General features: G+C 43.2%; 1 protein-coding gene across 1 annotated transcript in view; it reads right to left on the minus strand.

Annotated features, from left to right (window-relative positions):
* The window catches only part of CWH43 (cell wall biogenesis 43 C-terminal homolog), a 152,575-nt gene extending 137,937 nt beyond the window's left edge, over positions 1–14,638 (minus strand). The window contains 7 exon segments of the mRNA XM_082462517.1: positions 1,138–1,226; positions 4,930–5,131; positions 7,827–7,981; positions 8,357–8,376; positions 8,383–8,477; positions 12,641–12,832; positions 14,463–14,638. Coding sequence (XP_082318643.1) covers positions 1,138–1,226; positions 4,930–5,131; positions 7,827–7,981; positions 8,357–8,376; positions 8,383–8,477; positions 12,641–12,832; positions 14,463–14,505 — 796 coding nt within the window. The 5' untranslated portion in view covers positions 14,506–14,638.
* Between the last annotated feature and the right edge of the window lie 5,106 nt (positions 14,639–19,744).

Genomic DNA, 19,744 nt, shown 5'->3' on the forward strand with positions numbered 1-19,744 from the left:
CCACGCCCAGCCTCTAGTACAAAACTCTGCATCACCTGCTTAATTAAAATGTATAAGGACATCTCTCCTCACAGAAACCAAACATAGTATTTGCCCTGTCACAGAGCGGGAATTTTTTTACTTAACACTAAAACTGACTCTCACCATTCCTGCCTTTTAAGGGAAAGGGAGCAGAGTGGCATAATTCAGTTTCAGTCACAGTAATGAAATGGTCATAATCATAGAAATAAGTAGATTGCTCCAGAAATATGATAGTCTTCATTGATATTCTATATTCCTGAAGGGTGTGAATGGGCAGAGAGGGTCCAAGCCTTTGAATAAGCAAACATGGACCCCAAGGCTGGGTAGAGGAGTGAGGGCCAAAACTGGTACACACAAAAGAGAAAGGGAAATTGAGCTTCATTGTGGTGTCCCAAAGGAAGGTATTCCTGAAAACAGATGCTCTTGGAGACGGGAAGAGGTCTGGCAAAGTGGCAATGTCTGACCCTCCATCTCCTCAGACTGTCAATAAAACTGTTCCGGGCTTCCCTGGTGGCGCAGTGGTTGAGAATCTGCCTGCCAATGCAGGGGACACGGGTTCGAGCCCTGGTCTGGGAAGATCCCACCTGCCGCGGAGCAACTAGGCCCGTGAGCCACAATTACTGAGCCTGCGCGTCTGGAGCCTGTGCTCCACAACGGGAGAGGCCGCGATAGTGAGAGGCCAGCGCACCGGCGGTGAAGAGTGGCCCTCACTTGCCACAACTAGAGGAAACCCTCGCACAGAAACGAAGACCCAACACAGCCATAAATAAATAAATAAATAAATAAAATTTAAAAAAAAAAAACACAACTGTTCCTGACATCTGTGCCTGGATAAGTCATTTAGGAGGCGAGGGAGAGTATGTCAGCCCAGTCAGGGGATAAGACAGCTAAGGAGGAGAGGGAAAGTGAAGGAGGAGGAAGCAGGGACCTGGAACCAGTAGCCACTGGTAACCGTGGTGACATCTGGGTTTTAGTGGCTGCACTTGGTGAGACTATCCCACCGGGCAACAGCACATGTTGTATGGTCATCTCCTTCCGCTCCAGGGGCACATGGAGTAAGTTGGACAATTGCAAGTAAATTGGACAACGAAGCACTTCTGTAGGGAAACCACACACCTGTCATCCACCAGGTTAAACTGGAACCAGGAAACCATGAACAAGGCGAAAGCATCAATCCACTCGCCAAGCCCAGCAGAACTGCACCTCTGTAAAAAAAAATGACACGTTATAGGACATCTGACATTGTTACTACTCCATTGTCCCAGATATAAAACAGATATGTATCTCCTACCTCTAGGCACATCCAAGAGATAATATGAGTGTGAAACAACCAATGAGATAATGAAAGCCCACTGGGAACCAATATTATATACATTCAGAACATTGACATAAAAGCACCTCTGACTTGAGATAAACGATACCTGCAGTCTTTCATGGTCAGTGTAAACACAGAAATTGAGTTTTCTCAGATTATTAAATTATAGTTCATATTGGCCACGTGACATTTTAAATGACTCTGCCAAAGATAAAAAGAAAAAGACACTGGGAATAGTTTCTATTTAGTGTGCCTCTTTTCATTCTTTTCTCAACCTCAATACTGCTTTTATCAATAGTCTCTGCCTTCCTGGGACTGATGTGAGTTTGGTAAATAATTAATAGTTGTGTGTTTTTAAGAACAACCACAAACTATTTCATTCTTTTGCTACTTTGGCAAAAACTTGGAGGAGGAGGAAAAAAAAAGAATTTAAACTTTAGGGGAAAATCCAGCAGCAATAAAAGCTACAACATGGCACTCAGTGAAACAGCTATAATATAAATAAACTAAAAAACATAGTACTTAATACATACCAGGCACTGTTTGAAGATTTTTACATACATTAGCTCATCTAACACTCACAAGTCTGTAGGTAAATGCAATAATTATCCCCATTTTGCAGGGGAGGACACTGGGGGAAAGAGCACTAAGAAACCTGCCACAGATTGTACACAGTCGCCCACATAGGACTAAGAATCCAAAAAAGCCCCTCCAGCTCTGGAGTGAGGCTCTCAGCCGCTCTCCTGCCTATCCCCACCTTCTAAGGTTAAGAGTGGTCCTGGGTCTACAGAAGAGAGAAGAGGCTGGCGAGGACACTGTTGATCATTGTCTATCCCCAAGTCAACGACAAATGTTTATGAGGACCTACTGTGTGCCAGGCTCTGTTCTAGGGGCTTGGGATGCGTCAGTGAACAAAGATCCCTTTCCTTCATGCGCTCACATTCCAGTGGGGGAGAGGGCCAGACAATAAACACAGTTAGAAAATAACACAGGATATTAGAAGGTAGAAAACAGCACAGAAGAGGGAGAGTTTTGGGGTTGGGAGTGCTGGGGTGGGCTAATGGGAAGTTGGAACATGAGGCTAAGACCGTGTCCTGCTCCCTCATCCTCCCAGGCTCTGTGGTCTGCACTGATCCTCTGGTTTCCCAAAGTCCCCTCAGCACCATCTGCGCCTGTCTCTCACCTTCCTCCCATCTCCCACATCTTCAGCCCATCAAAACAGATTTATGACCCATTCCCTTAAGTAGAATCTAGAGAATTTGAGAGAGCAATTCCTACTATGACGGTCATAGGTGATGATGATCTAATGCAACATTTCTCAGACGGGGTTCTGAGAAACATCAATTTTATGATGTGTTGATAGGTGTCCTAAGAAAGGAATTCCATGTTCGAGTAAGTTGGAGAAACTCCCAAGAGTCTCTGTGATGCTAATTTGCCTTGTGAATCACAAGGGAAGATGAAGTACAGTGTTTCCAAAACCTACTTGATCTAAAAGAGGTTTGGGTTTTGCTTGTTTTTTGTCTCAGATTACCCAGTAACATCTCAAGAAACCAGTGTTCCACACAACACAATTTGGGAAATGCTGTTCTCAGGCGTTGCATCTCCATCTTCAATGTGTCACTCCAGCATACAAAATCATAAAATGGAAACCCTCATTTTAAAGGTGAGCAAAACAAGGCCAGGGATGTCAGGCGACTGGTCCAAAGCTGAATGGTGAATTGCTGTCAGCCAACCAGGACTCCAGCTCTCAAGACTGGCCTCGGATTCCTGGTCCAGTTCTCCTGTTGCTCTTCCGCACGTCTTATGCTTGTTTTCATGGGAGCTTTGGACATGAAGCTTTAACACATAAGAATAAACTCCTTCCCTCCCCCTCTCTTCTTCTGTGCCTTTCTTCCTTCTCTCCCCTCCTCCCCAATATGCCAGAGCATCCAAGATCAAAAAGATATAGACTCTGGATGAGATCACATATGTACACTTCCTAGCTCAGGGCCGGACACAGAGGAACTCATAAGTATTAGTTCCTTTTCCCATTCCTGGCCCTCAAAGAGTTTAGCGTCTAGAAAGGATGAAGGACATAAAATAACTGTAGTATAAACAATTTGTAATACAGAATAATAATAAGAGATGTACAAGGAGGTGGGGGTGGGATGGGCATTCAAGGTAGTCTGTGGGATAATCAGAGAAGACTTCACAGAGGAGATGCATGACCTGGGTTTTGAAGGGTGAGTAAGAGCTTGCCAAGACATCAAGGCAGAGAAGGTAGCCCAGACACAGGGAAGAGCACGTACATGCAGATGGAGGACTGGGACAATCTGGCACGTCTAGGGAACTGAAAGTGATTTCAGCCCAGGTGAAGCATGGGGATAAGGCAGGGAGCATCTTTAAAAAATTAAGTGAGGGTGAGGGTGCAGATCCTGTCTCATATGACCTGGTTTGGGGGAGAAAAACTGCTGAAAGGTTTTAAGCAAAAGAGTGATGGAGTCAGGTGTGCATTTTAGAGATCTCACTCTCAGTGTGGAGATGGCCACACTGCAGAGAGGCCATTAGAAGACCAGAGCAGTAGCCTGATGAAAGATGGGAGGATCCACTAAGGAGATATGGTGGGGGATAGGGAGGGAGGGACAGATGCTTTAAGGGAAGTAGTAGAATCGACTGGACTTAATACCAAGTGAGATGCAGAAAATGAGGAAGACACACAATTCTAAGACGACTCCTGGTTTCCAGCTTAGACGGTAGAGGGATAGATAGAGTAAACCAAGGCCCGGAGGAGGAAGGACATGTCTGGGTAGTGAAAACTACTGAGCCAGACTTGGACACACTGCATGTGAGACAACTGTGGGATGTGCCCAGACATCCTCTGGGGAAAGAGCCAGTGTGTCTCCATATGTGGGAATTTCAGCGTTTTAGGAGAAAACAGATATCTGAGGCAGAAGTTTTAAGGGTTCCTCCCATCTTTTTACTTGAAAGGCTGGACCTGGCCATGGGAGAAAAGAGGTGTCAGGAAGAGTAGAGAGAGGGTCAGTGAGGACCAAGCACAGGAACCAGCACTTAAGCTCAAGACTGCTAACTCCCTGGGAGCCCCACGGCTGGAACAAGTCCCAAAGTACAGAGGATGCAGAGCTCCCCCAGGCCTCCCTCCTTTGCAGAGATTAAAGCTGTCTGCCTTGCTGCCAACCCGGTCTTTCATCAAGGCCCTCTGGTCTCGTCCTACCCAGTGCCCATAACTGTAATAGGGGGATCTGGAGGAATGCCATGCTTTCCCTGCCACCGAGAACGCTCTTCTTGGCAGGAGTTCCTCAGTGTGCCCATGCAGGAGCTCCCAGGACCTCTCACTTAGCCATGCACTATCCTCAGTCCTCCCTCATCTACCTCCCAGCAATCCCTCAGCACTGGGGCAAATACCCCTCCAGCTCCGTCATCTCCAGAGTAGATCCAGTACTGTCCTACTGCAGTAACGTCCTGCAATGTTTCTGACATCTAGGGAAAGAGGAACACGAAACATCTGGCTGGTGCAGATCTAGCTGCTCACACAGAGGAGGAATTTCTTCAACAATACCAGCCAATTTCTGGATTGCTTCCAAACCCAAACTCACCCAAATGGGTTAGGATCTGGCCCTGGATGGGGATGCCCACTCACTGCCCATCTGGAAACAAGAGAGACTTCTCCAAAAATCCAGCGGGTAAGGAACATGAGACTGCCAAAGGCAGCCCCTGCCAACAACCAGTTCGGTCTAGAAGCCATCACCCTGGCTGCCTCACCAGACTTCTTCCCTGCAGGTCTACAGCAGGCACCATCTAGAATGAAAAATGGAAAAGGATCAGCTACATGGAAATCTACCCTCTATATTTAACAGAATGGTACCTGGCTTCAAGGACCTTACTTCAGAAGAGGAGATGAGACCCAATCCAAAGTAGAATGTGCTGGGACATAGTCAGTGGGAGAGGTTATTTCAGGCAGGCTAGATTGGGAACGATTTAGGGGGAACAAATCATTTTGGAATTTGACAACTGAAAATGCAGAAATTTATTTACTTCTTTAAAGTGAAATTAACAGTATGAGCTAAAATATATGTACGAAAAGTGAAAGGTATGTTCAGGGAACAAATGCAGTCCACCTTGAGTGGAACACTTTCAGAATACCAGGCTGCTTCTCCCCAAAAGAAAAGGGCTCTCATCAGCTTGGTGCTTTGTGACCACCTAGAGGGGTGGGACAGGGAGGGTGGGAGGGAGGGAGATGCAAGAGGGAAGAGATATGGGGACATATGTATATGTATAGCTGATTCACTTTGTTATAAAGCAGAAACTGACACACCAGTGTAAAGCAATTATACTCTAATAAAGATGTTTAAAAAAAAAAAAGCCCTGAGGATAGGGCAAAATAATTACTCTTCTTTGTATGTCTTTGGATGGTTTCACTGGATAAGTTTAATATACATTAAAAAAAAATAACAATAAAGGAAGGGAATGTGCTAATGTGGCAAAACTTCCCCAGTTTTGATGATGTCAGTGGACAGTATTCATTTAATCCCTCCCTAGAACTCATTTGTGTATACCCCTCTCCTTTTCTCTCACCCCTTCTCATCTTTACTCCCCTCATAGTATCTCCCATTCTGAGGTCTCAACAAACAATTTAGCATGTGTAATAAATATAAATACTGAATTAAAAAAAAAAAAAAAAGCACAGGGCTCTCGTCTAACCCTCTGTGTCCCCGGAGTGACAACAGTGCATTGCCTGAGCAGTTACCATGGGCCAGGCCCTATGCCCAGTCCTTTACATGAACTAATTTAATCTTCACAACCATTTTACGAGGTAGGCTCTATTACTAATCCCATTTCACAGATTAAAAAACTGAGGCCCAGAGGAAGCAAGTAACTTGCCCAAGATCATACAGCTGGTAAAGAGAGCTTAGGCAGCACCTGTGTACTTGACTATACTATACTTCCCGGGACTGTTTAACCACGAGGTCTCAGTTTGTTGCATTAATGACTTCACATACAGAAACGTAACAACTGGAGAAAACGCTGGCAGTAGAATTTCTTTGTAGGAACAGAGAGCCTGCTGGGTAGATGCTTCATGACACTGAGAAGCCCTCTCCAGGATAGAAAGAAAACTTCGGGTCTGCCTGTGAGGGTGACAGCCCGATTTCACAAAGAGGAAGAAAGCCATTCTGCCAATAAAGGAGTGAAAGGAAGGAGAAGCAGAGCTGAAAGCTATAGGGATGAGGGAGAGAAGATGTGAAGACGGAAGGAGGCCAGGACCTGGAGGTTAGGAGACAGTCTTTGGAGAACAGAGACGCCTAAGCTGAATTTGCCGATTAACACTGCTGCATACTATGGTGGGTGAACCTCCCCCAAGACCCAGCAAATCTTCAATAAAGCTACCCCCAAAAATGCCTGGGATGATCAGATATCCTGGGGAAGCTGGTGAGAAGTCAAGTTTTGTAAATGGGGCACAGTGCCAGGAACAGGAAGGGACCAACAACTGGGTCACATAAATTTAAAACAGAGGTGAGAAAGAAGAAAACTCCAGTCGGGAAATGTAAGCGATACCCTGAATCCAGATCCTTATCAGGCTGTACCTGTGAAATGTGCTGCCTGAGTTTCTACGTCACGTTAGCGATTTATGAAATATAAAACATATATTAGGGCACTAGACCGAGTTCTAAATGTTCTAATTAATATCAACGTCCCTCGACCAATTTACGTGCATGATGTTCCCTTGTTCTCACTAACCCCACTTCATGCCAAAATTGGGGCCAAGGGGGAATTATACAAGTCCTTTGTTCATGGTGAACCAAACCCTCTAAACTTCCATTAATCTGTGAGATTTCTCCTTGTATTTACAAAAGAACAGCGACTCACTGAGAGTTACACACAAAGCCAGGAGCAAGTTATGTAGAATCTAGTAACACTTCTCCCTTCTTTTCAGAAGAGTCTCGAGTTAGCATGTGAAGCAAATGTCCAAGTCTGTTTGTCAGCTCCAGAGAGGTGATCTGAAAGGTGGTATGAATATGTAGGATTTCCTTTCTTTTTAAATTTCATATTTGGAGCTTAAATATCTTCAGACCTGGGCCCGGGGTGGGGCGGGAACAAAAGCAAAAAACAAACAAACCAAAAAAACCCAAACAAACCCATGCAGTTCCCACCGCCCTCGTCCTGGAAAGTCCTGTCCAGAGGGAAAGAGGAGGAAGACAGAGCTGAAAGCCAGCAGGGAGTATGAGGCCTGGGTCTACTCTCGCACTCCACGCTGAGACAAGCCAGAGACGGATTGCTATGGTCACCCTCTATGCTGGCGAGGAAAAGGTGCTTTCTGCCTAGATAACCGTCCACTACCTGTGCCGGCTACTCTTGCAGAGGGAGAAAAAGTAGAAACGGAGATAGAGTGCAGAAAGACTAGTTTTATCTTTCCAAGATGTGTTACATTCAGATAAGAAAGGTAAGTAAACTGTGCAAGAGGGAAAATCCCTAAATAAACTGGGCCTACACTTACCTGTGTAAATGCGATCAAGTGTGGTGATGGTACTTAATGTCCGTATCACTCTGTTGGACATCTGATAAGTCCAGACTGGGTTCAGTGAAGTGTACCAAATGCGGAGAACAACAAGAAGAATCTGTCCTAAAATGAATCCCCAGATTCTGAAGTACCTGTAAGGACAGAAGTATTTTTAGCAACTTTTTATGTGGTTTCAATGTACTATGTCCATTGTGAATTTCACAGTGTCATAGAAGGAGTATATGAGGTAGTCTGGTTGGTAATCTACATGACTTAGCCTTGTTGGCACGTGACTTAGCCTTTGTATAGCCCGTTACCTAGGCAACTTGTTATAATGCCTTCATTCTCACAACATTATTGAGACTGATGGCAAATATTCACATCCCGACTTTGTGAAAAGGAGAAAAGTGAGACTTCTACAAGGCCTTATGCAAGGTAAATACTATATCTTGCAACTCCTGGTCCCAACCTTCCCTTTGGTAACTGACCACATTTGTTTGTCTGTAGGCACAAGATATGAACCATACCTTTGCAAACCACTTCCTGTTCATCACGTCACGACTTGCACTACCAGTGAGGAAGACAGACGGAGCACGAGAACCACGAGCCGAAGTTTGGCATTTTGAGCCTGGAAGGAGGCTGTGCTGCCTGTAGATTAAGGAGAGCTGAACGTTTCTGGCAATCACGCATTGGTATTCGATGATCTGCATTTGATAACTGCTGTGTCTGGTACCAAGGTTACACTCGGGAGGATAGAGTTAATATATAATTATCTGCGTGCATAAATCTTTTTGAAAATTTTTATTGAGATAGCATTCATACCATAAATTCACTCTGTTAAAGTGTATGATTCAATGGTTCTTAATACATTCACAAAGTTGTGCAACTCTTACCACTATCTAATTCCAGAACATTTTCATCACCCCAGGAAGAAAACTGTACCCATTAGCAGTCACTCCCTTTCTTCTTCTTCCCCCCAACCCCGACCCCCAGCCCCCGGCAATCACTTATCTACTTCCTATCTGTATGGATTTTTCCTATTCTGGACATTTCATATAAATGAAATCATAAAATATGCAGCCTTCTGTGACTGGTTTTTTTTCACTTAGCATAATGTTTTCGAGGTTCATCCATGTTGATGGGCCTAGAGACTATCATACTAAGTGAAGTAAGCCAAACAGAGAAAGACAAATATCATATGATATCACTTATATGTGGACTCTTACAAAAAAAATAAAAAGATACAAATGAACTTATTTGCAAAAGAGAAAGAGATTCACAGACAGAGAAAACAAACTTATGGTTACCAATGAGAAAAGTAAGGGGGGGAAAGGACAATTAGGAGGTTGGGATTAACATATACACACTGCTATATATAAAATAGATAACCAACAAGGACCTACTGTATAGCACAGGGAACTATTCTCAGTATTTTGTAATAACCTATAGGGAAAAAGAATCTGAAAAATATATTATATTATATATAAAACTGAATCACTGTGCTGTATACCTGAAACTAACATGACACTGTAAACCAATTAAACTTCAATAAAATCTTTTTTTAAAAAAGGTCCATGCATGTAGTACCATGTATCAGTGCTTCATTCCTTTTTATGGCTAAATAATGTCCCACGGCATGGATACACTGCCTTTTGTTTATCCATTCATCAGCTGATGGGCATTTGGGTTGTTTCTACTTTTTGGCTACTATGAATAATGCTGTTATGAACATTTGTGTACCAGGTCTTAGGTGAACATATGTTTCCATTTTTCTTGGGTCTATACCAAGGAGTGGGAGGTGTTGAGTCATATGACAACCATGTTCAACATATTGAGGAACTGCCAAACTGTTCTCCAAATCAGCTGCACCATTTTACATTTCCACCAGCAATGTGTGAGGGTTTCAATTTCTTCATATCCTTGTCAACACTTATTGTCTATATTTTTGATTGTAGCCATTTTAGTGGGTCAAGGTATTTAAGGTCAAAAATAACCTAAATCACTGGTAGTATGAAATAGTTTAATAGTTAACTACATAATAATCAACCTAAAATATCTGAGGTGTCAGTGATGAGATAGCACAGAACACTCAGATCTTCTTTGTAGTTATGTAAGAATGCCTTAGGACTCTGTAAAAACAAAGTTGTTTTGCTTCCTTAAGAAGAATCTGAAAAGGGAGTTTTAAGGCAAATCATGGCTTACTTCAGCCTCTCTTTAGCATCAACAAAGCTCAATGGCTACCTGGAAGAGCAACTGACAAAAACTGGTTTCTTCATCCTCAACTCTGAGTCACTTTCCTACCCACTCCCCTTTCTCAAATACAATTCTACCTCTACTCAAGGTGATGGGTTTTCAGGGAGGAAGCAGATGAAAGGGGAGCAACAAGAAGCATCTCAAATACCATACTCTCCACCAAAGTTATTTACTATTACATTATAGCCTCCAGAAGTTCCTGGGCCAGAACTGGACTCAAAAATAAAAAACTGTCCCAGTAACTGTTCGGTGGGTGGCTTTGTAGGTAAAGCTGCCACAGGCAGCATTGAGCAAAGGCAACAAAAAAGGGCCACTGAGGAGATCCCTCTCATAAAGCCAACCAAGGAGTGTGATGGGGCCATATTCATTCATAGAAGGATTCTGTAAGCCAAGGCCAGTTTAACTCAGTTACTATATATACTCAAAAAGAAGAAAGTTTCATTTCTATTATTTCCAGAGCTGAAAATTTCATGGTTATTTCATTCCTATAGACATCATCTTTTAAAAGGATGCATTTTCCAGTGGTCTTTACCGCTGCTACTTCTGAGCTCTAGACCTTTGTGGGTAACCACATAACTCACTACACTCACTAACCACGTTCTGCCTTCTTCAGGGACTGATGCACGGAAAAACAGAAGGCAATTCCCTAGTGATTCCTGTCACTGTTTCTGAAAAAAGTCAAGTGACTGTTCCTACAGCGTGGCTCAGGAACAAATGCCACTTGGAAAACTCAGAGAAACTAACTGTGTTATAGCACAAGGGCAAGACAGGCAGACTTTTCAGCTACAGATTCCACCAGACTGGAGTCTGGTGTTTTTGTTTTTTAAAACCTTTTCTCCATGACCTCACCTCACCTTTTTTTTTACTACCAGTACTTCTCCAAGGTCTCTCAATATTTACTAATGTTAATAACCTCAAGTGTTTGTGATAGTAGGTGTACATTTTCTAATTGCTGGGTTTTGGCAATGTAACGTACTGAAATTCAGAATTCAAAAGCTACAAAAGGTATACAGTGCAAAGTTTCCCTTTCATACCTGTGTCTAGGTACCAAATTTTTCACCTTGGAAGCAACTAAAATGGTATCAGGTTTTTAAAAAATACTTCTAGACCTATTTAATGCATGTCCAATTAATTATTAAATATATTTTCATCTAACCTATTTTACACAAATGCTAGTATTCTGCACATACTGTTTAGCGCTTCTTTTTTCCCACTTAACAACATATTTTGAAGAACATTCCATTTCCTTACATAAATGTTCTCATTCTTTAATATAGCTGCATAGTATTCTATAGTACTCCAAGTTTCATAACCATAACTTATTTAACCTAACCTATCCCATTTAGATGACATATAGGTTATTTCTAACATTATTATTATAAACATTGCTGCAATGATTAAAGAACCTTTTATTTTTATCATTTTACACATATGTGAGTTTATCTATAGGATATACTCCCAGAAGTGGGATTGCTGAGTGAAAGATACATATTTGTCCTTTTGATAAACAATGTTAACCGATCCTTTGCAGAAGTTGTGACAATTTACAGCTCCGCCAGCAATGCGTTAAGTGCCTGCTTTCCCACGCTTGCAACAGTGTTGTCAGAGTTTGTTCTTTGCCAACCTGATATGTGAGACTGTCTATGAATATATGTGTGTGTGTGTGTGTATGATTTGTATTCTATACATTTTAGTATCTTTTTAAGAACCAGTTATATTTCCTTTCCAGTAAACTGATCATATCCTTTGCTTTCTCTTCTATTGAACTATTGGCCCTTTTTTTATTATTGATTTGTAAGAACTCCATATATTAATGAAATTAGCCCTCTGACTGGAAGAGCTGCAATAGCTGTCCTAATCTGTTGATTGCCTTTGCTTCATACGGTGTTCATCATGCATAATTTTCATATTTTTAGGCAGTATCATTTAACAACTTTTTAATGGCTTCGGAGTTTTGTGTCATAGTTGGAAAAAAGAACAAAAATATGTTCAAGAGTTAAGCTGTTCTCCAAGGTATCTTTCCCCTCTTCATCTCAGAGATCCTTAAGCTCTTCCAATCTGACAGAAAAGTTAAAAATGTAAACATGCTGACTCTTGGTCTAGACTTCCAATTCTACTAAAACTCTTCATGGTAGTAGTAAGAGAAAGAGAAATCTTTTATTTAATCATTTAGCATTCAAAGAACAGGGGCTTCCCTGGTGGCGCAGTCGTTGAGAATCTGCCTGCCAATGCAGGGGACACGGGTTCGAGCCCTGGTCTGGGAAGATCCCACATGCCGCGGAGCAACCAGGCCCGTGAGCCACAATTACTGAGCCTGCGCGTCTGGAGCCTGTGCTCCACGACAAGAGAGGCGCGATAGTGAGAGGCCCGCGCACCGCGATGAAGAGTGGCCCCCACTTGCCACAACCAGAGAAAGCCCTCGCACAGAAACGAAGACCCAACACAGCCATAAATAAATAAATTAATTTTAAAAAAAAAGAACAGTCTACATGTTTTCACTTGCTTTTTAACTTTAAAAAAAAACACAAAAAACTTAAGGAATCACTTTTAAATCTTACCAACGGTAATTATCCGCAACAGGGCTACCATCCACTTCTTGTGAACCAATTTCCAGACAGGAGTAATTGTGAGGAATAATGGAGAAAGAAATGCTATGGCAAAAGCTTCAAGCCCAGTGAGTTCTAGTGTTTGCAGGGGAAAGTAATAGATCATCGGTCCCAGGCCATCGCAGAGAGACCAAGAAACATATCCTAGGGGAAAAAAAAGTTTTTAAGAGAGAGAGAAAGTGTAACTTTCTCATTGTTTCAAACAGTAGCCCTTCCCGCCACTAAAACTGCTCCCGCTGGCCGCCCTCCTTCATGACCCTGGCCTTATCTGGGTTCCAGTAACAGAATTCCTCCCCTTTCCCGTCAGGCCCAGAATGAGAATGGCTCAACATCCCTTGCTTGTCCCTTTAACCTCGTTCATACCTCCCGTAGGTAGGTAGTCCCTTTATTAAAGGCTCTTCATTTGGACCATCTAGGTTAAATCTGGTTTCCTGTCAGGACCCTGATTGATAAAATTTCCTTAACTAAATCGACCCTTCTTTAATGAGAAATAGCGTGAAAATCAAAAAGAGCAACAAACGGCAGAACTCCTTCCTCCCACTCCAGACTACAGCAAAGGCACGTTAGTTAGGTAATAATCATTTTCTTGTGAGCAGACTATTTTAAACCTAACCCTAGGAGACAGTGTAGGGTAGTGGAAAACCCAGATTTGACGTTACTTTCACAGCTGCCAACTACTGACTGTGTAATCTTCTACAATGATGATAATTAACCAGTGGGCAGTTACCATGTGCTAGGCTCTGTGCTAAGTATTCACCCCAATCTTCTCTCTTCTTCCTCATTCTACGAAATTGAGACTATTTCTACTCCCCTCTTACAAATGCAAAATCAAACAACAAAAACTCCTTAGACTCAGAAAGTTAAGTAATTGCCTAAGGTCACAAAAGTGGCAAATGGCAGAGTGAACTCAAAACCGAGCGGTCCGGTTCCAAACCATCCTTAACCACCGAAAGCAGTACTTTTAACCACCTCGCAAAGCTATTAAGATTTAAAAAGATAAAGTACACACAGTACCTAGCACCCTAGGTACTCACTGAATGTAATTCGCTTTACATCGTGTACTTGTGAGATACAGACTAGGCCAAAAAATGAGCCCCGCCCCCCAGCCCGAGCATTAGAGCATTACCAGCTCCCAGAAAATCAAGTTCTTAGGAAGGCACCCCTCCCCTTCATCGTGAACAGCGAGATGCTAGCAATCTCCTAAACGTTTGTCTGGGAATTCTGATTTCAACCATACAACTCGGACAATATTACAACAATAATTGTTCTTGGGACTTTCTGCAAAGCTGCTAAGTGAGCACACGGGACTCGAGTTCGACGTTTCCCGCCAAATGCTCAAATGTGCAGCCACTACCCAAGGTCACTTGTGAGGGGTCAACCCAGGCGGCAGCCACCGCGCTGACTGCTCACCTACAGCTACCGGGGGAAACGGGTGCCCCTTTCCTTCTGAAAGGTAAAGTTCGGTGCTGAAATTTATTCAGTTAAACTTAAAGATCACGGTGAGGGGACTCGGGGTTGGTACCAGCTTCGCGGTTCAAGGCCGACAGGTGAAGAAGTCGGGCCCCTTGGGCGCAACACCAGGGTGGCGTGGGGGCTCGCTCTCTCTCAATTCCTCCAGCAGCAGAAGTTGCCAGGGGACGATAAGCATTTCTATTCCGGGCACCGAGCGCGCGTTCCTCCCTCCGGGAGCTCAGCCAACCCGGCCGAGCACCGCGGCTCCGGGCAGGGCCGGGGGAGCGGACCGGCGAATGCGCGGCGGGCGGCCTCGGCTTACCCAGGAGGCTCTCCAGGGGCACTTCTCTCCACGGCGAGGGCATGGCCGAGGCCCGGAGCGGCGCCGCCGACGGAAGCCGCGCGGCCCGCACACCCGCCGCCCCGCGCCGGCCGCCGAGTCCTCCGGGGTCGACGTCCACGCCTCCGGCTCTCTTCGAGTCTGCAGCCGCCCGCCTGGCTGCCCGCCGACCCGCAAGCCGCGCCCAGGCGAGGGTGGGGCCCGCTGGCCCCGCCCCGTCCCATCCAGCGCCGCCCGCCCGGCCCCACAGCCTCTGAGCGGCCCGCGATTCCGCGCCACCGCCTCCGCCGGCGCCACCGCGCAGCGAGCGGGACCCGGGGGCCTCCGACCTGCCGCCCGAGCGCCCAAGAGGACGGCATCATTGCAACTCTGCACCCGCGGTGCCCTTTAAACGAGGCCCAGGGGCGCGTTGCGAGGGAAAGGCTTAGACGCAGGTGGGGAGCCTGAGCTGCCAGGGGCTCTAGCGCCTTCGGCGAGCAGGTGCGAACGGGACCTTGGCTTTCCTAAGGCCTGGGCGACGCTCTCGGGCGAGCGGGCACCTGCGATGGCCAGGTGTGCGCTTCTCCTTCTCAGCTTTGGTAGTAAACAAATCTCATTCTGGGAAGGCGGTTGAAAAATTCTAGAGATTACAGAATTTTCTATGGCTTTTAGAGACGTCGCAACACTTGGCCAGAGGAGAGAAAACCAGTGATGGCAGTGGAAATTCTGCCTTCCTCCACTTTATGGATAATGATCTTTGAGAGTGCCCATCCCTGAGGAGAAAGGGAGAGACGTTCTAACTAACAATAGAGCGAGTAAACTAGGCCAGTTATTTCTCACTCAAATATTACCACACCCCAGGATGTTTTGAACTTTTTTAGAACCTTCTCAAACAATTTATTTTAATTCGCTTTAATTTTTTTGGAACAGTTTTTCATTTACCACTTTCGGAAGGTTTGCTCTGAAATTAAACAAACAATGATGGATTGCCTAAAAGTGTAAGAATCAGTTAAGAGCAGTTTTGAGCAAAGAGTTCCAAATCGCTTAATTACTTGCTAGTACTCATTGTCACCAGATAGAGATCAATTGAATAGAATTGAGAGTCCGGAAATAAACCCTCTCATTTAGGCGCAAATGATTTTCAACAAGCTTGCCAAAACAATTACATGAGGGAAGGGGTGGTCTTCTCAACAAACGGATTTAGAACAATTGAAATTCCACGGGAAAAAGGGTAAATCGGACACCACCCCCCCAAAATCTCACACCATATACAAAAATTAACTCAAAATGGATCAAAGACTTAAATGTAAGAGATGAAACTATAAAAATCTTAAAACATAGGAGTAACTCTTCATGATCTCTAGTTAGGCTATGGATTCTTAGATACAACAGCAAAAGCACAAATGACAAAAGAAATAATAAATAAATTGGACTTCATCAAAACTAAAAGCTTTTGTGCTTCAAAGGACACAGTCCAAGAAAGTGAAAAGACAATGCACAGAATGGGAGAAAATATTTTATAATTATACATCTGGTAAGGAACTGGTATCTGGAATATATATTTTAAAAAATTACAACTCAGGGACTTCCCTGGTGGCACAGTGGTTAAGAATCTGCCTGCCAATGCAGGGGACACGGGTTCGAGCCCTGGTCCAAGAAGATCCCACATGCCGTGGAGCAACGAAGCCTGTGCACCACAACTACTGAGCCCACATGCCACAACTACTGAAGCCCATGCGCCTAGAGCCTGTGCTCCTCAACAAGAGAAGCCACCACAATGAGAAGCCCGCGCACCTCAAAAAAGAGTAGCCCTTGCTCACCACAACTAGAGAAAGCCCGTGCACGGCAACAAAGACCCAATGCAGCCAAAAATTAATAAATAAAAATTATTTTAAAAAATAAATAATATAAAATAAAATTACAACTCAGTAATACCCACTTTAAAGATGAACAAAGGATTTGATAAGCCTTTTTCCAAAGAACATCTACAAGTAGCCAATAAGCAAAGTATATTCAGGAAAATATATTCAATATCATTTCATTAGGGAAATACAAATCAAAACCACAATGAGAAACTACTTCACACTCACTAAGATGGCTATAATCAAAAAAGTCAGATAATAACAGGGGTTGGCAAAGACGTGGGAAAAGTGGAAAACTCCTACATTGCTGATGGGAATGTAAAATGGTGGAGCCACTTTGGAAAACAATCTGGTAGTTCTTCAAATGATTAAACAGAGTTACCATATGACCGATCAATTCTACTCCTAGGAGTATATACCCAAGAGAAATGAAAACATAGGGAATTTGTGCACAAATATTCATAGTAACATTATTCACAACGGCCAAAAGTGGAAACAACCCAAATGTGCAACAACAAATAAATGGATAAACAAAATGTGGTAAATACACACAATAGAATGTCATCCAGCAATAAAAAGTAATGGAGTACCGATACATGCTACGACATAGATGAACCTCAAAAACACTGTGCTAAGTGAAAGAAGCCAATCACAAAATAAATCACATATTGTATGATTTCATTTATATGAAATGTTCTGAATAGGCAAGTTTGTCGTGACCAAGAGTAGATGAGTGGTTGCTTAGGGCTGAGGGGACGGGTAGTGAGGGAAAGGGAATTAATGAGTGGGTATACAAGGGGGAATGAAAATGTTCTAAAATTAGATTGTGGCAATGGTTGCACAGTTTTGTGAATATACTAAAAACATTGCATTGCACATGTTGAATGGGTGAATTATATGGGGTGTGAATTATATCTCAATAAGACAATTTTTAAAATACAATTCATTCTAGTTATACCTTGTAAAAATGTTTTGACTGGATTCCAGTCATTTATATCAGGCATTCTTCACTGTGTGATAGACTTCAGTGACTGAAAACATCAGACACTGCATTTTCCTTCCTCTTTGCCCAAATATATTTCTTTTCCATGTACCCGTGTGAAAAGCATCTCATTCTGTGCTCTGTATACTTAGTAGGTGCTCTTCAAAGTTTGTCCCTTTTCAAAGCTAAGTGCTAAGAAAAGCTTTCCTTCTACTAAGTATGCAGTGTGTTTTCCACCCAGAGCTCAATTTTTGTCTTAGTAGGGTTTTTTTCTCTTTAATACTTTGATCACAACTAACTGCAAGGGAGTCTGGAAAATGCTGTCTAGCTGTGAGCCCAGAAAGGAAAGAAACCAAGTTTTGGTGAGCAGCCGTCATTTCTGTTATAAAAATCTACTTTATACATCATATTGGCCTTGTGCTAAGCATATGGTAGGTAAGTACATGTTTGGCAATTACATCAATAGCCTCTCCACCATCCGTCTCCATCTGAGATCATTGCCTTCTCTAGGCTTTCTCTAACTTATTCTCTTTTCCAACTGCAGAGACAAGAATGTCACTCAGGATGCAAGGGGGAATCTCACCAGAGGTTTTTTTCCCCTCCCCTTCTACAAAGGGATAATAATGTTTTAGTTTACAATAATTACTCTGCAGACTTCCCTGGTGGTCCAGTGGTTAAGAATCTGCCTTCCAATGCAGGGGAAGTGAGTTCGATCCCTGGTTGGGAAATTAGGATTCGATCCCTGGTTGGGAAATTAGGATCCCACATGCCGCGGGGCAGCTAAGCCCGCGCACAGCAACTACAGAGCCCACACGCTCTGGAGCTCGCGCACCACAGCTAGAGAGAAGCCCTCGCGCCACAACAAAGAGGCTGCACGTCGAAACGAAAGATCCCACATGCCTCAACTAAGACCCAATGCAGCCAAAAGTAAAATAAATAAATAAATAAATATTTTTAAAAATAATAACAATTATTCTGATTTATCATTTTGTCCCTCCATGGCACATTGTGAGAAATTTTATCATGGCTCCTGATCCTTTCCTTTGTAGCTTGTAAGTCTGAATTATTATTGTCTCTATAGTCAGTTAACTATGAAGTTGCTTTTAATTTCATTCCCAAATATCATAAGTCAAATAGAATGCTCTTATGAACTTTTAATTCCCTTGTTCTCCATTGAATTTCATTGCTATTTAATTACTGGTACTGTATAATTTTTACTCATCACATACAGGATAGGAGTTACTTGCATAACTGATAACAGCATCATTTGCTTTGCCCTGCTCTGTGAATGCAACCATTATATGTAAATTCACTGCTGCTACCTCAGTTTTTGTATTTACAATCTGCCTGGTTTCAATTTAATTTCAAAGGCCATGGCCTTTTCATTTGTGTCAGAATCTCTTCTTTGACCTCAAATTGCCATTTGCATTCTTACTTTGCATGGTAATGAATGAAGCCCATTATGGCACTGCCCACTGTTTCTTTCTGCCTCCCCTATTTCTTGGGGCATGAACACATCAAGTTCAATCAGAACATAATGAGATTATTTTTCTTTTTATCAGAAGACAAGAATCTCTACTAGGAGATAATACTTTTTACAGTATAATAAAGATGTTCTGATCTAGCAAAAAACAGAAATGTTTTTCTTTGAAGCTGTGAAATAAGGAGAAACCCATTCATGTTACTTCGACCTCTCAATTCTGTTTGTTAATTTTTTCAAAAGCACCTCTGCCACCTAAGGATAAGCTCAGTTCGCGTTTTACGATGACAGATGTTTATTGCTTGCTCGCATCACATGTCCGTGGTGGGTCGGCGGCAGCCACTCTCCATCATCGTGCATCTGGGACTCAGGAGCAGTGCCTGCCTGCGGGTCTCCTGGAAGGACCACATCACTTCCACCCACATGGCAAACTCAGTGACCAAGCCGACCTCAATGGGACAGATAGTATACAAAGGAAGCGGAAAGTGTTTTTGAACAATAATGTAATCTATTACAACCCTCTTTTTTATAAATGCTTTTATTTATTTATTTATTCATTCATTCATTCATTTATTTATTTATGGCTGTGTTGGGTCTTCGTTGCTGCATGTGGGCTTTCTCTAGTTGCAGCGAGCAGGGACTACTCTTCGTTGTGGTGCTCAGGCTTCTCACTGCGCTGGCTTCTCCCGCTTCAGAGCACCAGCTCTAGGATGCGCGGACTTCAGTAGTTGTAGCGCATGGGTTTAGCTGCTCTGTGGCATGTGGGATCTTCCTGGACCAGGGCTCGAACCCGTGTCTCCTGCATTGGCAGGCGGATTCCCAACCACTGCGCCACCAGGGAAGCCTCAACCCTCTTTTTTAAAAAAGAAGAACGTATAGTTCTGTTAGTTCATTTAATTTTAGTTAGTCATTGATTAGTAGTTATTTAATTATCTTTGGTTCCCTGCTTTCTTTACCTAAT

This window comes from Balaenoptera physalus (genome assembly GCF_965194825.1).
Source record: "Balaenoptera physalus genome assembly, chromosome: 5".
In the NCBI taxonomy this organism is placed as follows: Eukaryota; Metazoa; Chordata; class Mammalia; order Artiodactyla; family Balaenopteridae; genus Balaenoptera; species Balaenoptera physalus.